Source organism: Carassius auratus, chromosome 7 (genome assembly GCF_003368295.1).
Source record: "Carassius auratus strain Wakin chromosome 7, ASM336829v1, whole genome shotgun sequence".
Classification (NCBI taxonomy): domain Eukaryota; kingdom Metazoa; phylum Chordata; class Actinopteri; order Cypriniformes; family Cyprinidae; genus Carassius; species Carassius auratus.
In genome coordinates this window covers 18,649,108-18,670,507 of record NC_039249.1, presented here as the reverse complement: position 1 = coordinate 18,670,507, position 21,400 = coordinate 18,649,108, and the positions used below count along the sequence as shown (strand labels likewise).

The following is a 21,400-nucleotide window of genomic DNA, read 5'->3' as shown; positions in this document are numbered from 1 at the left end:
TATAGTGCACTATCCAAACTTATATTTTTATAATTCATGAATGAAAACATTTTGTAACATGATATTGATGTACCATTTACATGGTAATGCAATGTCTGATTTTAAAATGGGTTTTAAAGGATGAATTTTGAGATTTTAAGTTTTCGGTTGATATATAATTTCTGATCATTTCTAAAATGTGATAGAGAAAAGGGCAAAAGTCAGAACTCCTGTTATGATGTAGACTTTTGAGGGTGCACTCTTGTCATAAATTAATCTATTACTTTTTTAACAAAAAACATGGGTAAAATATATATTTGGGAGTCTTAGACCTTTCCAACGACATATAGTTTGTCAAGATTAGATTAGATTTAATTGTAATATAGTGAAGTAAATGACTAAATGTAGGCATCCCGTATACGGAACGGGGTGACAGTTAAAGGGTTAAAAGACAAATCCCTTCTCTGAATCATGATTAACACCTCCAACCATAGTTACAGATAACGTTATGCCTTTGTCCACCCAAATACACTCACCACCCCGATTTTATGCTGCATGGTTTCATAACTGGAGAGAAACAGATACATTATAAGCAAGGAGTGAGAGGTGTGTGTTTTTATCTTACATATCTCCACGATGGGGCTTCTGACAACTAGTTGTCTGACATGATTGATTTACATCCAGCACTGGTCAATCAAACCTGTTTAAAAGCCGTCGGTGACTCCTGAGGTGGTTTATATTGAGGAGGTGGACGTGTTTGTCTGTTGTGCTCATTTGCTGCCATCACGTGGTGATTCCTGGTAAATGACATTTCATTCTGTTAATGATAAACTGCAATGGATTGCATATTAAATATCAAATATGTATTTTGTATATGTATTTTTGCTAACCATATGGGTAGCAAAATCCATTGTTAAATGAATTGACAAACCAATATGTAAAATGGCAATGTATTTCTGTATTTAAATTTACATTTTCCCATATGTGCAACATTTTGTGCAAAATTAAAATTGAAATTCAATAATAATTTTCATTTGCCATTTCCTACATTAGTTTTAATATGTAAATTAAAACATATTATAATGCTTTTTAAGTTGCAAAATTTAAATAAAATTGTATTACTGAAATTTACTAGATATGTTTAACAGCCCAAATTTTATCAACCCACCCAATGCAATTTTTTTCCTATCTGACATAACCAAAAGAAGCCCAATTAAGTGAAAACCCGCATTTTTGCCCTGTTTGTGTTGTTTTACTACTTACACAATTATTTAAAGTATAAAACATTGTTATTTACAACATGGTTTTTAATCATATTTTTAGGGGGGACAAGCCTCAGATGGGATGATGGGGGAAGATACAGCGTGGGATGTACTTCACTTCATATAATCATGACAGTCATCATCATTTCAGTATAATTGACTTCCACCTCCCACTGTCTATAAAAATAAAATAAATTAAAATAAAAAGCCAAAGAACACAGATCTCAATGGATGTCTCGCTGTTAAAATCAAATCACTTTCATTAAGCCCATATGTCTTTAATAGCTGTTGGGAGAAGAGAGAAAACACAAATCCATGCTGGAATATACTCTGCAAATCCAATGAGGATAGGGTAAACAAATATTACACCATATTATGAGCATATTACACAAATTGTATTGTCACTTGAGTGGTTGCCGGTGCGTTTGAAATTGAATATAAACTTTTATAATTTGTTTTTAAATCATTAAATGGCCTGGCTCCAACATATACCTTGCTGGCTTATTAAAACGGCACACATCTGCTACATCTCTTAGGTCCTCTGAACAACTGCTCTTGATGATTCAGATCCAGACTGAAACATAGCTTCCTCAGTCGCTGCACCTAAACTGGGGAACATATTACCTCTGTATATCAGAATGGCTCCATCAATATTTCTTTTTAAAGCTCAATTAAAATCTAATTTATTATCCCGTGCTTTTAATATAGAATATGTCTGGAGGCATGCCTTATGTTGAACTTGGACTAATTGTTTATGTATGTTATTTTTGTATTATAATTTTTTTATGTATTATTGGTATTAGATTGAAGTTTTTGTACAGCATTTTGAGCAACTGCTGTATTAAACTGTGCTTTATAAATAAAATAAGCAAACAAACAAAATAATTAAGATATTGTTTAATTTGATTGTTAGGGTTACACAACTGTTTTTCATTTTAATACGAATAGACTAGCAAAAAAAGCACACCATCTGTGCTCAAATTAGCCTCAAATTCAGAATAATAAGTTTAATTAGGTATAATAAAGATCCATTTCCAAAAGCACAAACATGAAATATATTTTTTTTATTGCAATTTTCACAGTTTGTGAAAATGAAAACATAAAATGCAAGAAGATATTATGAATATTTATTAAATACAGTTGTATTTATAAGTCATAATTTCAGAAGTTTGTAAAGGTACTTTCAGATGCATCAAAACCAGTTAGTGTCTTGACCCGCATATATATATATATATATATATATATATATATATATATATATATATATATATATATATATATATATATATATATATTCTCGATTTTAAATCTGTAGATGGTAAAAAAAATGTAAAATAAAAAAAATAAAAAAAACAGATAGCTAACAGTTGAGTGACATTTGACCACTGGTCTATTTTACATTTCAGAAATCATACACAAGCAAGCGGCATAATTTACAGCATTTGATGTTATGTAAGATGCCCTTTTATTGCGCTATTTAAACAATATTCATCAAAAGACCGCCGCTGAATGTGAATGTGAAGGATCATGATGACATGTGCTCGTGCTGTGAGAGGAGGCGCGTGTGGAGAGGTTAAAGTTGACGCTTCCGGCCGGTGTCTCTCTTCAGCTCTCCGCTCCCCGCAGACAGTCGTTCACTCCGCACAGCCATGTCCAACGTCTCTGATACCAAACTATACGACATTCTCGGGGTCTCCCCCTCGGCCTCCGAAAACGAGCTGAAAAAGGTAGGGGTTCGTGTGTCTGCCATATAATTTCGCTGTTAGTTAGCGCTGTTTAACGGCAGCGAATCGACTGGTTTTTGTCAGTGAATCAGGAAGAGGGAGAGGAGGATTAGCACTGAGCTAAAGCTGTTGAGTTTGGCCTAGTGACTATAGTTACCGGACAAAACCAACGAGGTGGCGTGCTGTTGTGGGATTTAATCAAGTATTTGCGCGGTCTCTTTACATATCCTCTTATCTATGTATTTGTATGATTTCTGATTTGAACATGAAACGTAGTTGTTATATTTACATCCTCCTGTATACTTAGCGTCTGGAGACACCGTTAGCATCAGCTCACCGTGTGGCCGGTGTGTAGGCCTGACGCGGGGCTTTTCCCTTTACATGTGACGTCTTTGGCATGATGACACACATGTACAACGAATTTGAAACTAACTCAAACTAAACTGACACATGCGATAGACCTATGTGTTTTTTCTGTTCTTTGTTAATCACATATAGCCAGTGCTATGTGGTTTCTGCTCCGGCGAAAACCTAACGAGTCTCACTCAGATAACTCCTTACACTGATGTTAACTGTCCAGGGACTAGCGACAGTCTGGATCACTAGTTTGTGTTTTTTTGTATTATGATTAGTCGCGTTGTTTCAAGGCCGTTGTTCTTGGCTTCATGTAAATATGACGCACAAACAAACTCGTAAGAGTCTTGTCTAATCAGAAGTTAAGATCTCGAGCGATGTTTGCTGGCACTGGCAGGTGGAACTCGTTTTACTTTAACGCATATTGCTTTTGTTAAACGATGGTTAAATTTTGGAATGTTGTTAAATTGTGTTTGATACTTTCTGAAATGAAACTAACCCTCTAAAACAAATGTTTCAGGCTTATCGGAAATTAGCAAAGGAGTATCACCCTGACAAAAACCCAAATGCTGGAGACAAAGTAAGATTTGTTCCTTTTTTTTTTCTTTTTTTTTTTTGTCAAATGTAAATCATATTGGAATAAGATGTGTAGAGATTCAAAACACTGATAAATAAATGTGTTGTGGTATGATTAATCACTTTGTACACCTGTGAGTTAAATTGTATTGTGGTAAATATTTTATTGATACTATGCTTTTAAAGTATAAGTTGTCATATTAGAGTTATAAGGGATAATTCAACAACAGCAAAAAAAGTAATTGACTTGCTTTCCAAGCTGATAAGACTCTACGACTTTAGAACACACACAGTTGCGCTATATAATAAAGAGATGTAATTTAGGATTTTATTCACATGTAAATATTAATGGGCAGCATATTAAATGATAAACGGACACTCAAAAATATTTGATGCATGAGAACAAACCTCATTAAATCTCTCTCTCTCTCTCTCTCTCTCTCTCTCTCTCTCTCTCTCTCTCTCTATATATATATATATAATATATATATATATATATATATATATATATATATATATATATATATATATATATATATATATATATATATATATATATATATATATATATATATATATATATATATATATATATATATATAAAATAACTTTTTGAAGTTTCAATTTGTGGACTGGAAACTTTCAGGTTTCATTAATGTCTTCTGTGATTCAAAGTTGAATGATTTTCTTTTATTATTATTATTAATCTGGAACATCGTGTGGATGGGTAAATTACAATTTTCATTTTTGGGTGAACAATCCATTTCAGGCATGAATAGAGATTATGTTGGCTTAATGCCTTCTTTCAAATATTTAATCTTTTTTTTTTTTTTTTTTTGTTGTTGTCCTCTTTTCAGTTCAAAGAGATTAGCTTTGCATATGAAGTACTAACTAACCCAGAGAAGAAGGACTTGTACGACCGTTATGGGGAGCAGGGTTTGCGAGAAGGTGGCTGTGGAGGAGGAGGGATGGATGACATCTTTTCCCATATCTTTGGCGGCGGTCTCTTCGGCTTCATGGGTGGACAGGGTCGGAGCAGGAACGGAGGGCGGCGGAGAGGGGAAGATATGGTCCACCCCCTGAAGTAAGTCAAATCACAAGACTAACACTTCTAAAGAAATGTGTAGAAATGCTGCTGTCCTTTAGCGGTCACATTGACCTCTTTTCTGTTTCTTCATGCCCTCACTGTTGCCATGCACCCATATACCAACTTCTTCTTAAGAAGCTTTAAATATGTCATTATGGCTTTATTTGGTGTTGCATCATAATATTGTGGAATATTCCAGAAAAGCTTACTCTCACTGTTTCCCCGTAGGGTGTCTCTTGAAGACCTGTACAATGGAAAAACAACCAAATTACAGCTGAGCAAGAATGTTCTGTGTGCCACTTGTAATGGGTGAGTAAGTTTTCTTTCCCTTTATGGGTGATGTCACAGCAATTGAGGAGAAAGAGCTCTGTAATGATGAGTGTCTCAGTTTCTTTTTCTCCCACCACACCCAATCGGTTCAATATGATCCTATATTTTCTGAGTCTTATGAGTTACTGGATTGTTAAATCAGGCAGAGCTAAACAGACCACGAAGGCTTTTAAAGAGTTAGTATTGGCTTAAGTCTGTATGTGCTGAAGTATTGGTGAAACTGAAACCGTTCCTCTTCTTCTGCAGTCAAGGCGGGAAGTCCGGTGCAGTCCAGAAGTGCACAGCCTGCAGGGGGCGGGGTATGCGCATCATGATCAGACAGCTGGCTCCTGGCATGGTCCAACAGATGCAGTCAGTGTGCACTGATTGTAATGGTGAAGGTAAGGGGCTCCGGTCTGCATGTGCTTTGACATTTACTGAGTTCATGGTGAGGAAAGGTTTGCCCATGGTGTCTTTCTGATCCAGGTGAGGTGATCAGTGAGAAGGACCGCTGCAAAAAATGTGAGGGGAAGAAGGTGATCAAAGAGGTGAAGATTCTGGAAGTGCACGTGGATAAAGGTATGAAGCACGGACAGAAGATCACTTTTGGCGGGGAGGCCGACCAGGCACCTGGAACAGAACCTGGAGACATTGTCCTGGTCCTGCAGGAAAAGGAGCACGAGGTATGTCAGTGTTCAGAAATTATGAGGTTTAGTTCGATCAGAAACTCCCAAGATTAAGTGAAGAGGTTTTTTTTTTTTTTTTTTTCTTAAACTAGATTAAAGCTTAAATCTGGCTGATGGTTAATTTTATTCTGTCCAAGTTAAAAAGTTAAACATTAACTTTCCATTTGATTTTGATAATTTACTTTATTTTTTATTGTAACTGTCACATTTTAAAGAAAGTACATTAACAGTAACAATAGAGGAAAATGCTTGTTTATATGCTTTTTTTTTTTATTTTAAGAAATTAAAGGCAAGACAATTAGATCATGCTGATTTTCCATTGAGAAACACCAAGACTGTTGGCTTGCTTTCTGAAAAAAGCCAATTAAGTGACCTTGCCTCCAGCAATAAAATAAAAAATAATAATAATATTTGGTCTTTACAAAATGGAGTACTGGTATAAATGTTCAAGATATCCAGCTTTGGGTCAAGAGGTATCTTTTTAGTAATTTTACTTGGTATTTTAAAAGATTAACTTTGAGTTGGTGGATAGCAGTTAAAAAAACTTATTTTCAACATAGTGTACATTTATTATTGCTCCAACCCTGCCTTTCTGAAACATGCAGATTTTTACAAAACTCATTGTTCAGAAAAGCATGGTGTGCTCTGATTGGCCAGCTATCCAGTGTGTTGTGATAGGCCAAATATCTGAAGCGTGTGACTGAAATGTTACGCCACTTACCGTATTTTAAATATCAGCTTCCAAGGCGGCTGCATCAACAATACTACAGCAAGAATAAAAGTTACACCATTGCATATACTTTGAGCGGTGTTATGCAAATCTTCCCACACAGTGAGGTAGATTTGTGAGGACATGTTTGATTGAGGCGTTTTAGGAAGGTGGGGTTAAGTCCTAAAGGAACACGCCACTTTTTCTTTTTTTAAACCGGCTCATTTTCCAACTCCCCTATAGTTAAACAGTTGGGTCTGGCAGTAGCACTTTTTAGCTTAGTTTAGCATAGAGCATTCAATCTGATTAGACCATTAGCATCTCCCTATAATAATATATATATAATAACTTGACTCCCCTGTAGATCCATCTCGTACTAAGACAGACGGAATGAAAAGTTGTGATTTTCTAAGCTGATATGGCTAGGAACTATACTCTCATTCTAGCGTAATAATCAAGGAACTTAGCTGCTGTATCATGAGTGCAGCAGGCACAGTTATATTACACAGTGCCTCAAAATAGGCTTATTGGAAGTTACCTAGCTGGGACTATTTTCAGGCGCTGCGTAATATCACTCCACCTGCTGCACATGGAAAACATGGAATTGCAACATATGACCCCAGTAATTACCAGCAAGTAACAAAGTTGTTCTGTAGCGCTGTGGTTGAGCCATACAGATGAGATCAGGCTTTAGAGCTTCTGGCCTGTTGACTTCTGAGCTGCTGCAGATTTTAGTGAACGTGTGTCATGAACCTACTACTTCCCTCCCTTTCAAGCCTCGAAGTAAAGCTAGAGTCATGTCTGATTTGGACTGATATGGGATATCAGTGAAGCATCAGTTTAGTTTTTTTTGTATGTTTTAATCTAATATGTTGAATAAAGCTTTTGAATTCTTTCAACAGACATACAAAAGAGAAGGCAACGATTTGTCCATGACCCATAAGATCGGCCTTGTTGAAGCACTTTGTGGTTTCCATTTCACACTGAAACACTTAGATGGTAGACAGATTGTGGTGAAATACCCAGCTGGCAAAGTCATTGAGCCAGGTGAGTCCACTTGACATCAGTTTTGTAGTGTCTGAGTTTGAAGTGATTTGGTACATCCTTTTAAAAATAATGGTGTTGCCCCTTTACAGGTTCAGTCAGAGTTGTTCGAGGAGAGGGCATGCCACAGTACCGTAACCCCTTCGAGAAGGGTGACCTGTTCATCAAGTTTGACGTGCAGTTCCCAGAAAACAATTGGTTGAGCCCAGAGAAGCTGACGGTAAGATCATTTGAAGTTATTGAACATTTATATACTAATGTTTTCCATGCGCTACGGTTCAAAAGTTATTTATTTTGACACTTTTAATACTTTGTGTTAACTGAAGACTGAAGTAATGGGTACTGAAAATTCAGCTTTGCCATCACAGGACAATGACACTTTAAAACCTTTAAACAAGTTATTTTAAGTTGTAATATTTTGCCAGTATTACTGTTTTCACTGAATTAGTCAAAGGTGGCATTGTTGAGCATAATGGCAAGACACTGTCATTTAATTTTTTTTAATTGAAATTAAGCTTTTGAACGGTTTATTTATTTTAAAAGCACAATTCCAAGTTTTCTTTCCTCTAATATGTGTCTTCTGTTTTTCAGGAATTGGAGGATTTGCTGCCCACACGGGCCGATCCACCGGTCATCTCTGCAGACGCAGAGGAAGTGGAACTTGAGGAGTTTGTGAGCCAGAGCTCCTCTGGTGGTCACCGTCGTGAGGCATACCACGACAGCTCAGACGAGGAAGGCGGGCATCACGGTTCTGGTGTGCAGTGTGCCCATCAGTAAACCCAACGACAGCAAATATCTTGTCCGGCTTCAACAGTGGGGATTAAAAAATGATCTAGTTGCACAACAAACAGGTGTGTTTGTGATCTGATTCGGGGCTGCCTTAAATGATGAGAATTACATACAGCCATTCCTGAGCACCTGATTCCCTTGTAGTAAACGCACAGATGATCCCGCATCTAGTAACTCTTTCTTGCCCCTCCTCCTCTCCCTGCAGCCCTTTAGAGGCAACCCCACTTCAGAGAGAAGGGTAATTGCTACGTACTCGGTGTGTAACTTGCATTTTCTGTTGTTGTTGTCATAGTATTCACAAGTTTAAATATAACCATAAAATCCAGTTTTGGCCCTGGACATGAGCCATTTGTTATTGTTGGAGAGCAGTAGCCTAACTGAAGAGGAGTTGAGAGATCCTAAAACAACACCATAGAAATGGGACTTCATCAACCAATCCATTTTTAGATTTCTTTGTATCTGTGCGCTATTTTTACCACTTTATTTTATTTGTAGATTTTTTTTGTTTTGTTTCTTTTGAAATTTTAAGAATTGGAGCAAGAGACTATTAACATGTATAAAATAAGTGATTTGTCATTTAAGCTTTGTATCAGCTGCTGTCACATTTGAGTGTTTTATGTTTTGAAATAGTTGAAATAAAATCAGTTGCCTATATCTGTCAGCAATCCAGGTGCATGTTGAACATTTTGGTCCCTTCACTGATTGAAAGAGTAACACCATGCGTGATAAAATAAGTGGAGGAAAAAGCACCTTTACTTTAGGCCTATATCTTCTGTGAAAAAGTTTGAGTTGTTGAATAAACTGTCCTTCAGTATCTCCTTAACATTACCCAAGTCTTTGCTTTATTTGGTGCTTCATTCATTAGTTGGTAGTTGTGACTCGAACTTTAAAATTGCCATGGCACTAAATCTAGTGTCCAGTTCATTTGAGGACTGCTCAATGAGGACCACATGATTATTCAGTACAATTGTCATTTAAACCAAGCTAGCTCAAATACAGATTATCCACATTTCATTAGCAGTGGAGCTCACAGATTAAATTATGCAGGTTAAAGCTTTGAACGTGGTGATTCAATATGATCAACATTTCAGTGTATAAAAGGGGTTTTCATGTGATTTAGGTGCTAAAGCCCAACAGATCTGAAATGTTTTCCTTGTTTATTATAGACCAGTCCATGTGCCAAATCGTAATCTAGGGTTGGACATGACATTATGTACCCACTCCAAAAGGTCATTTGTCACTGAAGCTGCCTCATATATGCACCGTCTATGAAAGCAGAGCAGTTTAGGAAACACCTGTGACATACATGTAGAAAGGATCTGTGTTGCCTAAAGTCACGTGCCTTTACCTCAAACTTCCTTTGTTTGAGACAAAGGTACTGTGGGTATTAAATGACGCTGTGAACACCAGAGGGCAGTAAATCCCAACCGTGAACTATAATCACTTTATCGACTGAAGTCTGCAACTGCTTTTCATTTAGAAAGAACGGTTTAACAGTACATAGCATTTTACTTGTGTACTTCTTTTTTATTTGTATGTTTTTACATTCTAACTTACTAATGCAGTGCTGAATAAAAATGTTTTGTTTGGTAAACCTAAAACAAGGATAAAGTGATTATCCTTGTTTAAAAAAAAGACAGACAAAACAGATGCACTTTAACAGTGTTCATAAGTTTAATATTCGTTTGAAAATTCTATATACAATGGGCCGATTTCCAAAAGCCTGTAAACAAAAAATGCTTAAGAAACAAAGAAGCTTTTTAAAAAATTCTATATTACAAGCTAGTAATGCATGTAGGGAAAACTCATTCGACTAAAATCTCACGGGCATGAATAAAGGCACCTCGTATAAAGTGATCAGTTCAAAGGATGCAAGAAGGCATTAACTTCTCATTCACTGTTAATGGCTTTGATATGAAAGTTGAGACGTCAGAAGGGGAGGGTTACAATGGAGTCAACATTGGCACTAAAATCTTTTAATGGCTAATATTTAATTGGTAAATACCACCGCCTGTCTGAAAAGAACGGGGTTGCACCATGAAACCGGTTTTGCTGGCTAGCTTCCATTTGTTTTGCGTCATCCCTGGGTTTTATGTACCATAAAGGTGGGCTGATTTTTACAAGTGTCCATCACCACAATAACTTGCGATACATTGCTCGCCTGCTCTATGCCAGGTTTTGTTTCGAGACCTCGAATCAAAATTGGACCAATCAGCTGTGAGCAGTGATATCTTTGGCACCACAGTCAGTTATGATTATTGAAAATAATTTTAGGATTTACATATCGAGTACATGATTATACCCTCACTCTATTACACATTTGTATTTATAACAAGTGTATGAATTAATATATACAGATGATATTCAAAATAAATTGTATGCTTTTTATGTAATTACATATAGCTTTACGTTTAAGCTTTTGTTTCGGTCACAGTGGAATTATGTATTTTATTGAATAAGACTTTATTCTTAATATTTTTTCCTAATTTTCTCCCAATCTTAGGCAGGAGAGAGATGTAAATCACACGGATTCCTGCTTAAAGTGAATCTCAGGTTCACAGCATACAACTGGCTGTTCTTCAGAGGTCATCATTTCATGTCCACGTTTACATAGTTATGCATGAATTCAGGATGAAGGTCTGAGCTGACAGCAGCACCGTGGTATCAGTAAAGCCTGACTGGAACGGTTTGGTTTTCTGAACTTGAACCCTACCCTGTAACCCAGAGTTTGTGCAGCTAGCTTCATGGTACAGGCCCCAGAACTGATTCAAACAGCATTATGTTTAACAGTTGAAAAATAACTCGCAGCATAAAACCAGAGGAAATAAAATACATCAGTAAACATTTACAAGCCCTCACTTTCTCCACACATGCTTGCTTCTTTCCACATTTTCAAATGGCTTTGGACACATACAGAATCAGGAGACACATAAATCATCGCCTTAGTCACAAGATAAGCTTCTGTGGAAGATTGTGGCTAAGCTTAAGATAAAAGAGGTTTATGTACATTTCTTGGCAATGAGTGCAACTAAGAATGAGGACAAGATAAACATTAAGAGTCCCTTCTTGTAAAGATTCTAGAACCATAACAAGTGAATCACACCATCCACACTCACCCCCACCTTGCCACCAAAGTAAAAAAACAAAAACATATACATACAGTATATATGTGCATCAGCCAACATGGTTTTGAATAGTTCATATAAGGCGCTACAAAGGAGTTTCGAGCTAGTTATTTTCAAGTAAGTGATACATCAGTCTTCACAATTTAGTTCCTGGTTTGGAGAGTTGTTAAACGACTGTATCTGTAACTGAATCTCATGTCTCATGATAGAGGGTGTCTTGTTTACCACACACCCTACTGCAGATATGATTATTTAAAGACAAAAATAACAACGGGTCCAATTTTCTTTAATGAACTGTGAAAAATAACTGAAATATTGAAGAGTAGTGTTATATATCTGACTAAATCATTAATATTTCCTTAAAACTCTTCCAGAAACCATTTTCATTAAATCATCGTCTAAAATTAGAATGAAAAAATACTTAACACACCTACTACTCATTTAATCTGTAAAGGTAGTGTTAAGTAGCGCTGGACTCATGCGTATGTTTTGCAGATCAGGTCAGATTTCATCTCACTCCAGACCGGAATACTCTTTCAGGAAAGAGATGTGGAAATCTCGCACTTTGCCAAGAAGTACCTTCAGCTTTTCTATGGATGGCAGGATTGTCATTCTGAAACGGAGACAAACAGACTAAACTTTTAAAGAGTGCTATCGGATAATCACCTGATAGCAAATCAAATGTGAATTTGTTTGATCAAAGTTTACCTGAAGTGATACGTTCCATCTTTCTGCCCAAATCCACTTCCGGGAACAACGCAGATTCCGGTCTCCTCCAGTAACCTCAGACAGTAAAACATGTCCGGCTGCATCCCTAGAGCCTGTCCAATCACACACACATCCTCAGCAACAACTCAGACTTTACATTTCTGACTGTCTTCTGATAAAGAGCACAGCTCTTTACCAGCTCTACATTCCAGCAGAAGAGCAGATTCTCAAGTGCAAACAAAAGTTACTATCTAAGCTATTATTCACTCAATTCTGATCAAGTTTCTAAACATAAAAAGGAGCGTAGCTAAAACTTTTATAATAATTAAACAGAGTAACAGTTATACAGTTGGATTTAGCAAGAGTACTGGACAAACTGTGCTGAACTAGTACAACCGGTTACACCCTTTGTAATCAGATAACACTTGTCATCAGCGGTGATGACAGGAAGTTTACACAGTTTGCTGTGAACAGTCTAGAGTGCCCAGGAAACTAGCGGACAGCTAGGATGACAATACCAAAAGCAAGTCAAACTCCACTAGAAAGCTGAAGTTCCACTGAAGTAGAAGTTCTTGCCTTGGCTTCCTCCACTGCCTTGGGAGGGATAAAGATTCGAGGGAAGGCGTACATGGCCCCCTGGACAGGATTACACTTGATTCCTGGAACTGCATTCAGGATCTGCTCAGTTAGTTTAGCTTTTTCTGCCAAAGCACCCAGCACTGAGGATTTCTCCTGAAAGAGATCGAACAAATACGATCATGCCTAGTCAAACCCAAACATTAACACTCTTCTGTAATAACAGATTACTGATGCATAACATTTAGAGGTTTATTCACTAGAAACCACATAACCATGAAGTCACTGTCAGTGCCAGTACCCAGTGTGCTTTACTCCACCAGCAGACACTAAATAGCCGCATTTCCACTGTCGGGCCAGTGCAAGCCAGGGCTTGAAACAGGCCGGGCGAGGCTAATAGCCTCGGGCCAGTAGCACGAGGCCAGAATAGCGCAGCGTTTCCACAGTCGAGCCAGAAGCTCTGCTGCGCGTCACTAAAACACGCCTCTCAGAAACAACGTCACACAACCCCATCTTTTCACCAACAAAGAGAAGTTATCAGAAAACTAAGAAATAAGTCACTGGAACTAGCGGCCCGTTTGTTTGCATGCTTTGTTAAATATTCAATTTCAAAAGCATCAATGTTTTACTATAGAATAAGTGATACATTGATCATAATGAATTAATTTATCAGGAATCAAAATTAATTACACAGAAATAAATGTATTTATATTTTATTATTTATTTTTAACGCTTATGAAAATAGCCTGCTTATTCAGTCTTGTCCGTTTCGGTTTATTTGTAGCCACATTTAGAATGAATGATAATATCTCTATTTTTATAAAAGCTCCCGAACAAAAATCATTAGGCTATTATATTTTGATGATAGGCAACGCTACGTGGAGCTAAACTCTCAAACAAAACGACAGATAAAATATGTTAATAAAATTACACAATTGTGAAGACGCTGACGTCTTATTTCTCCAAGCATTTATGTTTACTATGGTAACGTTAATGTTTATCGTGCATAGTCTTTTACATCGCTTATAAATATTTCTGCCTTGTTTAGTGATTATAATCCACATCAGATCAAGTTATTTCAAACACTCGCTGCTGACTGAAAGTGAGTTTTGAGCTCAACTTTTATAAAATTCTTTAATGCTGTTGTTAAAGCTGTTATCTTTGTGAAATGATCTGCAGCGCTGAGCTTCCATACACGGAGAAACTCTGCCTTTGTTCATAACCCCTCCTCTAGCCCCAGCTGGCCCGCTTTGGTCCAAGGTTTTCGTCGGGCCAAAAAAACCCTGGCCGTTGGCCCAGAGGAAGCCCAACGAGGCACGATCAAGCCCCGGAAGTGACAGTGGAAATGCGACCGGCCCTGGCACGCACTAGCACGCCCGGTTTAAGCTCGACAGTGGAAAAGCGGCTAATGACTAACCTGGTGGAACTGCTTGAACGTCTGCTCTTCTGGTTGAGGAGGGTTGACAATCACATCCATTGCAGCCTGGCCAGCCAAGGGGGGACACAAACGAACTGATAAAAGCTTGACCAGCTGGGCCTTGACCTCTGGATCCATGTTGATGACCTCCATATATCCTCCTCTGAAGCCACACCTGCGGAAGGACATGGAAATATCGCACAAGGTTGCCACATTCAGTAGCCAAAACATAAATATTGTCAGAGTAATATTTCCAAACAATTCAGAAAACAATTTCAGTCAGGCCACATTGCACTAAATATGGAATGGGTTTTTAACTAATATAAACACCACAACGCTCACTTAAGAGATGTCCTTACAGCTTGACACTGAAGGTAGTGGATATTTCTACATCTATTTAAAATGGCAAATTCAAAGCCAGCCGATGTCTAAATGTTCGAGGATAGTGTGGTTATGTCATGTGAAAGTGTCAGCGAAAGCTGATCTTGGGGCTGTCTCGAGTTAAGGCACATGCTGACCCCTGCAGCGGTTCAAGAGCAGGGATACTCACTCTCCCGTGTAGCCTTTGGAAGAGGAATGGAAGGACACGAGCTCCACATTGTTGAAGTACTCGGGACCCATGTCATATAGCACCTTCTTGAAGGAGTGAAACTGACAGTCAGGAGCGTACACGTTTTCCTGATACACCTGCCAGCGACAGTACAAATCAACATTTAGTGCATAATGGTCAAAAATATTCTAATACACTGATTTGGTGTTTAAGAAACATTTCTTGCAATTATTATTGTGGTTTTACATTTTTCTTTAGGATTCCTTGGTGAACAGAAAGTTTGAAAACAGCACGCATTTGAAGAAACTTGTTGCAACACAGAACGTCATTACTGTCCTATTGATCAATCTAATGCATCCTTTCTAAATAAAAGCATCAATACCTTACCAATAAAATGTAAATAAATAAATACTGGCCCTAAACATTTGAATGGTAGTATGTGTTTAAAGTTAAATCACTTCCAGCTCAACTTCTTATTCAAAGTGTAAAGCCGAAACTGTGATTACCTCATCAGACAGAACAAAGAGATTCTCTTCATATGCAAAGTTCAACACTTCTTCAATGCATTTTTTACTCTGGACCTGACCTGTAAAGAGCAAACAGGGAGGAAGGAAGAGAGATGACAGAATTTAAAGGGATATTTCACCTTAATATCAACAAAAAAAAAATAAAAAAAATACTAGCACACCATATCTTGACATGCTTCATTTTAATCCATTTATTTTAATTCTCAAACCGATGCATGAACACACATATAATATGCATTTAGAGTCTCCCTCTTCAAACAATATTATAAAAAAATTTGATGACTGATGAATGTGATGAACCATCACAACACACCTCACTCCAGAGACAGGATAGCACAAGCCTGGGCAGACCTCAAAATGTGTCCGACTTGGGGATGTTCATCTTGACAAGCGACGCTCGTTAACCGATTATTAACCATTAACCAAAAGATTATTTTAAATTAAAATGAGAAATGATAAGTGTCTGCGACCCTTTAAAAAATACTAACATTTGTTTTCCGGGGATATATTATTAGATAAATTTTAAATGTGCAAAAAGCTGCAAACAACCCATATATATATATATATATATATATATATATATATATATATATATAGGCCTATACAATAAATATGTTTTTACTTAATAAACTAAGAAAACAAAAGAAAAAACTGTGCAGGTTCGTTTCATTTTTGTGGTGCGCGAAAGGAAACTAAGACTATTTCTTTAGGCCTATTTTATAAAAGCACTAAGATATGTTTATACTGTGAAAGTACACAAATAAAAGCAAACATTTTACAACTTCTTTATGACTAAAAGGAGTAGTTGCTTCCAATGTTAGAAGGAAAAGATGCAAGTTGCACCAGTGACATGCACGCACATGGTTAAGTTTTGATACCTTTACAATGTGTCCTGTTAATATAAATCATAAAACGCAGTCAGTAAAACATGAAAAAAATGTAAAAAAAAAAAAAAACACTGCTCAGTTTAAATATGTGGTAAAATCTGTGCCGTTAGGCATCATCACCTTACTGCCGTGATGTAAAACATTTAGTTTTATGTGGATATTGGAACAGGAGTGAAGTACATAAATAATATTTTGGCATTCAAATACAAATTGCGAAAACGGAAACATTTGATTTTGTGTCGAGAGACCCAACGTTGGCTTCAGTTTTGTTTTAGCCTAAATACATTTGTTTGGGCTTGTCATCTATAGCTTCTTATATCTTTAATTCTTGTTCTTTTCTACATACTGTTAAATTGAAAGGATTTGTTGTGGACTGCAGGGAACTAAAATAGCCTAACTTTTACACTGTTTACTATGTTTGTAAACATTTCGTGTCTATTTCACAACAAAATAATAAAATGCAACTTCTACACCACTTAGGCCATGTTTTTTTTCTCTCACTCTCTAAAAAATTATTTTTATATGCTTAGGCAATTTTAACCATGCAGCAAACCTTTTAAAATATTTTGATAAATTACACAAAAAAAATACAATTAAATAAATAAATGACTTTTAAACCCTTGATTGTATTAACCGGTCAAAATGAGCACCCCTAATCCGACTAATTTTAATTCTACACAATATTTTATATTCTAATAGATTGTAAAATCCATATGCAACTAAATTATTTTGTCTGCACAAAGCTGTCAGCTGCAGAAGACTTTGAATATTGGCTACAAATCATATGGAAGTCATTTTAGATCTCATCAGAATCGGTCCCCACTCACGATGGATCATGACTGGAAAAAGAAGCTGAGCTATTAAAAGGCGAACGCTCTTCTTTCCAGCACACCTGCTGGATCCAAACAAACACAAGGGCACTACGTTTCCTAGCAAATGAGAATAGCTTCACAATATACCAACCAGTAGGGTTGCCAGGGTTAATGATGCAGATGACTCTTGGCCGACAGTGCAGCTTGGCAGCCTGATAGGCTCTGTGAAGTTCATTGATGTCCAGGGCCCAGCAGTTGTCCTCGTCTAAGTAGTAGTTGACCTGAACCGCATCCATCTCTGAGAGTGCAGCGGAGTAAAGCGGGTATTGAGGGATGGGGATCATTACACCGGTCCGAGAAGAATCTTTGCCAGACACCAGTAGCCGTAGAATAGTCTTAAAAACAAAGTTTGGTTTTGTTGGTACTGTAGGCCAAGTAACACGTTAAGTCTTTTGATGGTATACATCCAATGACTTACCATAATGCCATCACTAGCCCCGGTGGTGAGGTAAATGTTTTCCCAGTCTGAAGGAACGCCTTCATCTCTTTTCTCTATGTATGCAGCGATGTCTTTGCGGATGCACTCCACGCCGGGGCTTGCACTATACGCCCCTGTGACAGAAACACATGCGTTAGCACTCATAAAGCACTTACTGCAGCAAAACACTGAATGGAACAGAGTGTTACAATACAGGTCTATTGTTTCCCAGCTTCCTGAGAACTGTGTGATCTGCAATAACGGGATCATGGATGCTTTCCAATCGCTACACTGTAGTAGGAAGTTTTATATCATAACCACACATCAGGAACAAACGCACACACCGAGACTGTGTCCTCCGCAGCCCTGCAGGATACGCCGTGCTCTCAATTTCGCATCCTCTGGGAAACTGGGGCTGTCCATCAGCTCAGGGAATGTACAGAGAGCCACCACCTGCACAAATGAACACACACAGAGAAATCACTCTTGTTTGTCTGCAGTCGTTGAGTGCAATCTGAAAGATTTAAGAGCAAATATAGATCATTGTTCTCTATGCATGTCTACTGCTTGTACAGTTCCACTAAAATCTAAATGCTACAATATCAAGTTGCAATAATTTTATAATTATTCAAAACAAACTGCAACTGATTTCTATATGCATCGTGTTGTAACTTCTAAGCAAGATGATTAGAGTGGTTATTCACTTGCACACTGAGAGGGGGAATCAGAAATATGAGCTGGAACTTTATTCCCAAATATAACAGAGCCCAGGCCAGATGGCTTTGAGTCCAGCCCCTCCTAAAGTTTCCAAGCCATAATAACCCGTACAGGTCAAAGACAGCTTTCCTTTGACTCTCTTTTCCTTAGAGATAACATGAGCTCAAGAATTATATGACCACACTGACCAGAAACTATGACTATCATGCAAAGCGGTCTTCTGTTGGCTTGAAAGAAAATGTATTTCTCAGGCCATCACAAAAGCTTTTGTTCAGCTCATAATGGAAGGCTGGATCAACTTTGACTAAACTAGGTCAATCACAAGAGACAGTATTCCATTGGAATTTGCAGTGTGTTCCAAAACTGTGAGCGGTCAACAAAAGCCATTTTTCTTTTCACGACAGTGAGCACAAACTGGACTCCTCATCAACCTGAATAAACTAAAACGTTTGTAGGTTGCATGTTGTTTTTGCGGTCTAAATAAGCTGAAAATCTGTTATGTAGTTTCAGGAGCATTGCATAGATAATAAAAAGACATTGTGTTGTGGCACAGAGAGTGAACAGTTCCGGGGAACCAAATATGCATGCTGTAAAAACAGGAAATACATGTATTCATTTAACGTTGTGATAATGCTGAAGTAATGACAGATCTTTTCTTTTGTGTTATGATCATCTAAGTTGAATGTATTATTGAAAAGGAAAAAAATGCGAGCTGGGGTTTGGTTCTATGCAGCTGCTGTTGACTGGATTTTGAGATGCGGGCATTACATTTAAAAAGTGAGAAGTCGGTTGTTTTACTGGAAGACTGAGTTTATACATTTTTATGCTAATTTTAATATCAAAACAATTTTTCAATAAAAAAATTAATTTTATTAAAAAGATAACGTTGAGACAATAATAATTTGTGCATTTTTGGTTACCTGTCTGAGGAAGGTGATTGGCTGTTGTCCCATGGCATGTGCATCACCGATGTTGGCTTTGATGACTTCAGAGAACGGTTTCGTACCACCCTATAAGAAAATAAGAGAGGTGTCTATTATGAGAACATCCCCTTTACAATGCCACAAGTCTTGCCCAGAATCCATGTTACAAAGAACACGTCAAATAGACCCGTCCTCACAAGCGCGTTCTGTAGGGAAAAGATTATGTCTACCAGTACTGCGGTGAAAGCAGGTGTTTGTCTGAATATGCAAAATTAGGTTTGGTCACGAAAACTAGGTGTATCTGTTACATTTGTATAAAACTAAGGTTGTGAAATGAAGTTGTAGAACATTTTGTTCTTTATATCAGGCTCCATATCATGACCTGCTACAGACATAAATCAGAACGTTCCTGTCACTTTCGATAACAGCAAAATTGATATTACGTCATTGTTGTCATAAAATATTCTGTACCATCATCTAGTCACATGCTAAGGGCATGGCATCACAAAGTTGAGCAGTCAATCCAGGTCATGTAATGAGATGAGGAGTCAATCAGGGTCTGGGGGGATCATGCCCTTGTCAGAGGTCTAGAAGGCACCTGTTCAGGGACTATAAATAAAGCTCCCTTCCTAAGTGATCATCTGTCATTGCTGAACATGCAAGCTCGAGTACTTCTGCGTCATGGTAAAGGGTTAGATAACATGAACAGCATCACAAGATTCAGCAGCTTTGTTCCATTGCTTTGACAATGGCACTGCAAGTAGGTCAGAAAGTGGACTGAGAACTGCTTTTTTCAGGCAACTCTCATGGACACAACTAAAAGGATATAATAAAAACAGAATAATTAAGACGTGCCACTACAAGGCATGCAGGGTGGATCGTTTTGCACATTACTTCGAACCACCAAACACATTTGGCATGAAAAGCAGTATATCAGGGGATGTCCTCACATCTATTCAGTAACTAGTGTAGAATTAATGTTACCGCAAGTTTTAATATTTCCTAATTTATTTATTCACATATTTATTTTTTATCCTAAAATTTCTTACATTTTTATTTTATTTTTTATAAAAAATAAAAGCTTTAAATTTATTTGATTCCAACAGCAGCATTTGACAAATCCTAATGAAATTTGTTGCCGTATTTAACATCGTTTTGTCAACTATATACGAAAGTGCTTTGATGTCATGTCAATCTCAACATAACTGGTGTTAATGGCCTTGGTCAAAACTCCAGAAACTATTAATTCAATAACCACGTTTATAACCACAAAAATGCATTTTTAAGATTACTGTGCCTCACATAAATCACCACTAAAAATGTCAGTAGTCAGATGTGTGAACAAAGAGAAACACATATTTACATACTGAGTCTATGACTCTAACACAAAAAAAAAAAAAAAGTTAACTTAATTGTTTGCAACTTTCGATTGTGTCTAACGTTACCCCGAGCAATTTTGACCGCATTCTAGCAATGGTTACAACTGTGAACAGAAATACAAATACATTTTATTATGAAAAGACTTGTTTGTTTCATTGGGGTGTCTTAAGATACACATTTACGAACATGTAGCTCTGGGATGCTGCATTTGAACATTTCTCACCTCCTCCAGGTATCTCTCGATCTCTCCGGCTTTGATGACGATGGGTCCTCTCACGGCGTACTCCACAGCCTTCACCTGCGGGTTCAGGGTGTCCATAGTCAGGGTCTTCTCCCGTATCTTCCCGTCGAGGCGCCCAGCAGACGCCTTCGCCTCGGCGGTGATGAAGCGCATCTGGCCGCGTTTCTCCACGGACGGACCTTGAGATTTGTGCCGCACCCCAGTAATAGAAGTCACTTTTAGGGGGGTAAACTGATCGAGAGCTCCGGCGATCAGTGATCGGGCTGCCAGGGACTGCAAGCGATACATTTCTGCTCAGTGAGGAAGTCGAGTCTGTCTGGAGAACAAGGGACGAGGATGCGAGTAAAGAGACACTACTGTAAATATACTGCTCTTCTGACCGCCAGTTAAAGCAAAGGATAAAATTAAGAAAATAAAAACCAGAAAACGTTTCTTCTATACGACGTCGATCCGCATTATCAAATGCTTAACTGTACCACGCTCACATCAAAATTATCTGATGCGTCCACCCGGCTATCTTTATGCGCTCATTCAGCGCGA

General features: G+C 37.6%; 2 protein-coding genes across 2 annotated transcripts; one reads left to right on the top strand and one right to left on the bottom strand.

The window, feature by feature from the left end:
* Positions 1–2,890: 2,890 nt before the first annotated feature.
* On the top strand, positions 2,891–9,347 carry LOC113106180 (dnaJ homolog subfamily A member 2-like). Its single transcript, XM_026267853.1, has 9 exons — positions 2,891–2,968; positions 3,840–3,899; positions 4,753–4,979; positions 5,211–5,291; positions 5,559–5,692; positions 5,778–5,974; positions 7,589–7,733; positions 7,823–7,950; positions 8,322–9,347. The coding sequence occupies exons 1-9, from the start codon at positions 2,891–2,893 to the stop codon at positions 8,505–8,507; spliced, it is 1,236 nt and encodes a 411-aa protein (XP_026123638.1). The 3' UTR covers positions 8,508–9,347.
* Positions 9,348–10,169: 822 nt separating this feature from the next.
* On the bottom strand, positions 10,170–21,400 carry LOC113106179 (alanine aminotransferase 2-like). Its single transcript, XM_026267852.1, has 11 exons — positions 20,843–21,400; positions 19,237–19,326; positions 17,944–18,052; positions 17,600–17,733; positions 17,273–17,516; positions 15,402–15,481; positions 14,896–15,032; positions 14,346–14,520; positions 12,929–13,084; positions 12,353–12,465; positions 10,170–12,257 (listed from the first exon to the last, which is right to left on the bottom strand). Exons 1-11 carry the CDS (start codon positions 21,146–21,148, stop codon positions 12,158–12,160), a joined length of 1,644 nt encoding a protein of 547 aa, XP_026123637.1. The 5' UTR covers positions 21,149–21,400; the 3' UTR covers positions 10,170–12,157.

What these genes read in the sequence shown, in the direction of transcription:
- LOC113106179 (XM_026267852.1), bottom strand. Translation starts at nt 21,148, where the DNA reads ATGTATCGCTTGCAGTCCCTGGCAGCCCGATCACTGATCGCCGGAGCT. An exon ending in TCCAAAGGCTACACGGGAGA is followed by an intron (nt 14,521 to 14,895) that starts GTGAGTATCCCT and finishes GTCCTTCCGCAG; the next exon opens with GTGTGGCTTCAGAGGAGGAT. An exon ending in AGGCAGTGGAGGAAGCCAAG is followed by an intron (nt 12,466 to 12,928) that starts GCAAGAACTTCT and finishes GTGATTGGACAG; the next exon opens with GCTCTAGGGATGCAGCCGGA.
- LOC113106180 (XM_026267853.1), top strand. Translation starts at nt 2,891, where the DNA reads ATGTCCAACGTCTCTGATACCAAACTATACGACATTCTCGGGGTCTCC. An exon ending in CCGAAAACGAGCTGAAAAAG is followed by an intron (nt 2,969 to 3,839) that starts GTAGGGGTTCGT and finishes CAAATGTTTCAG; the next exon opens with GCTTATCGGAAATTAGCAAA. An exon ending in ACCCAAATGCTGGAGACAAA is followed by an intron (nt 3,900 to 4,752) that starts GTAAGATTTGTT and finishes TCCTCTTTTCAG; the next exon opens with TTCAAAGAGATTAGCTTTGC.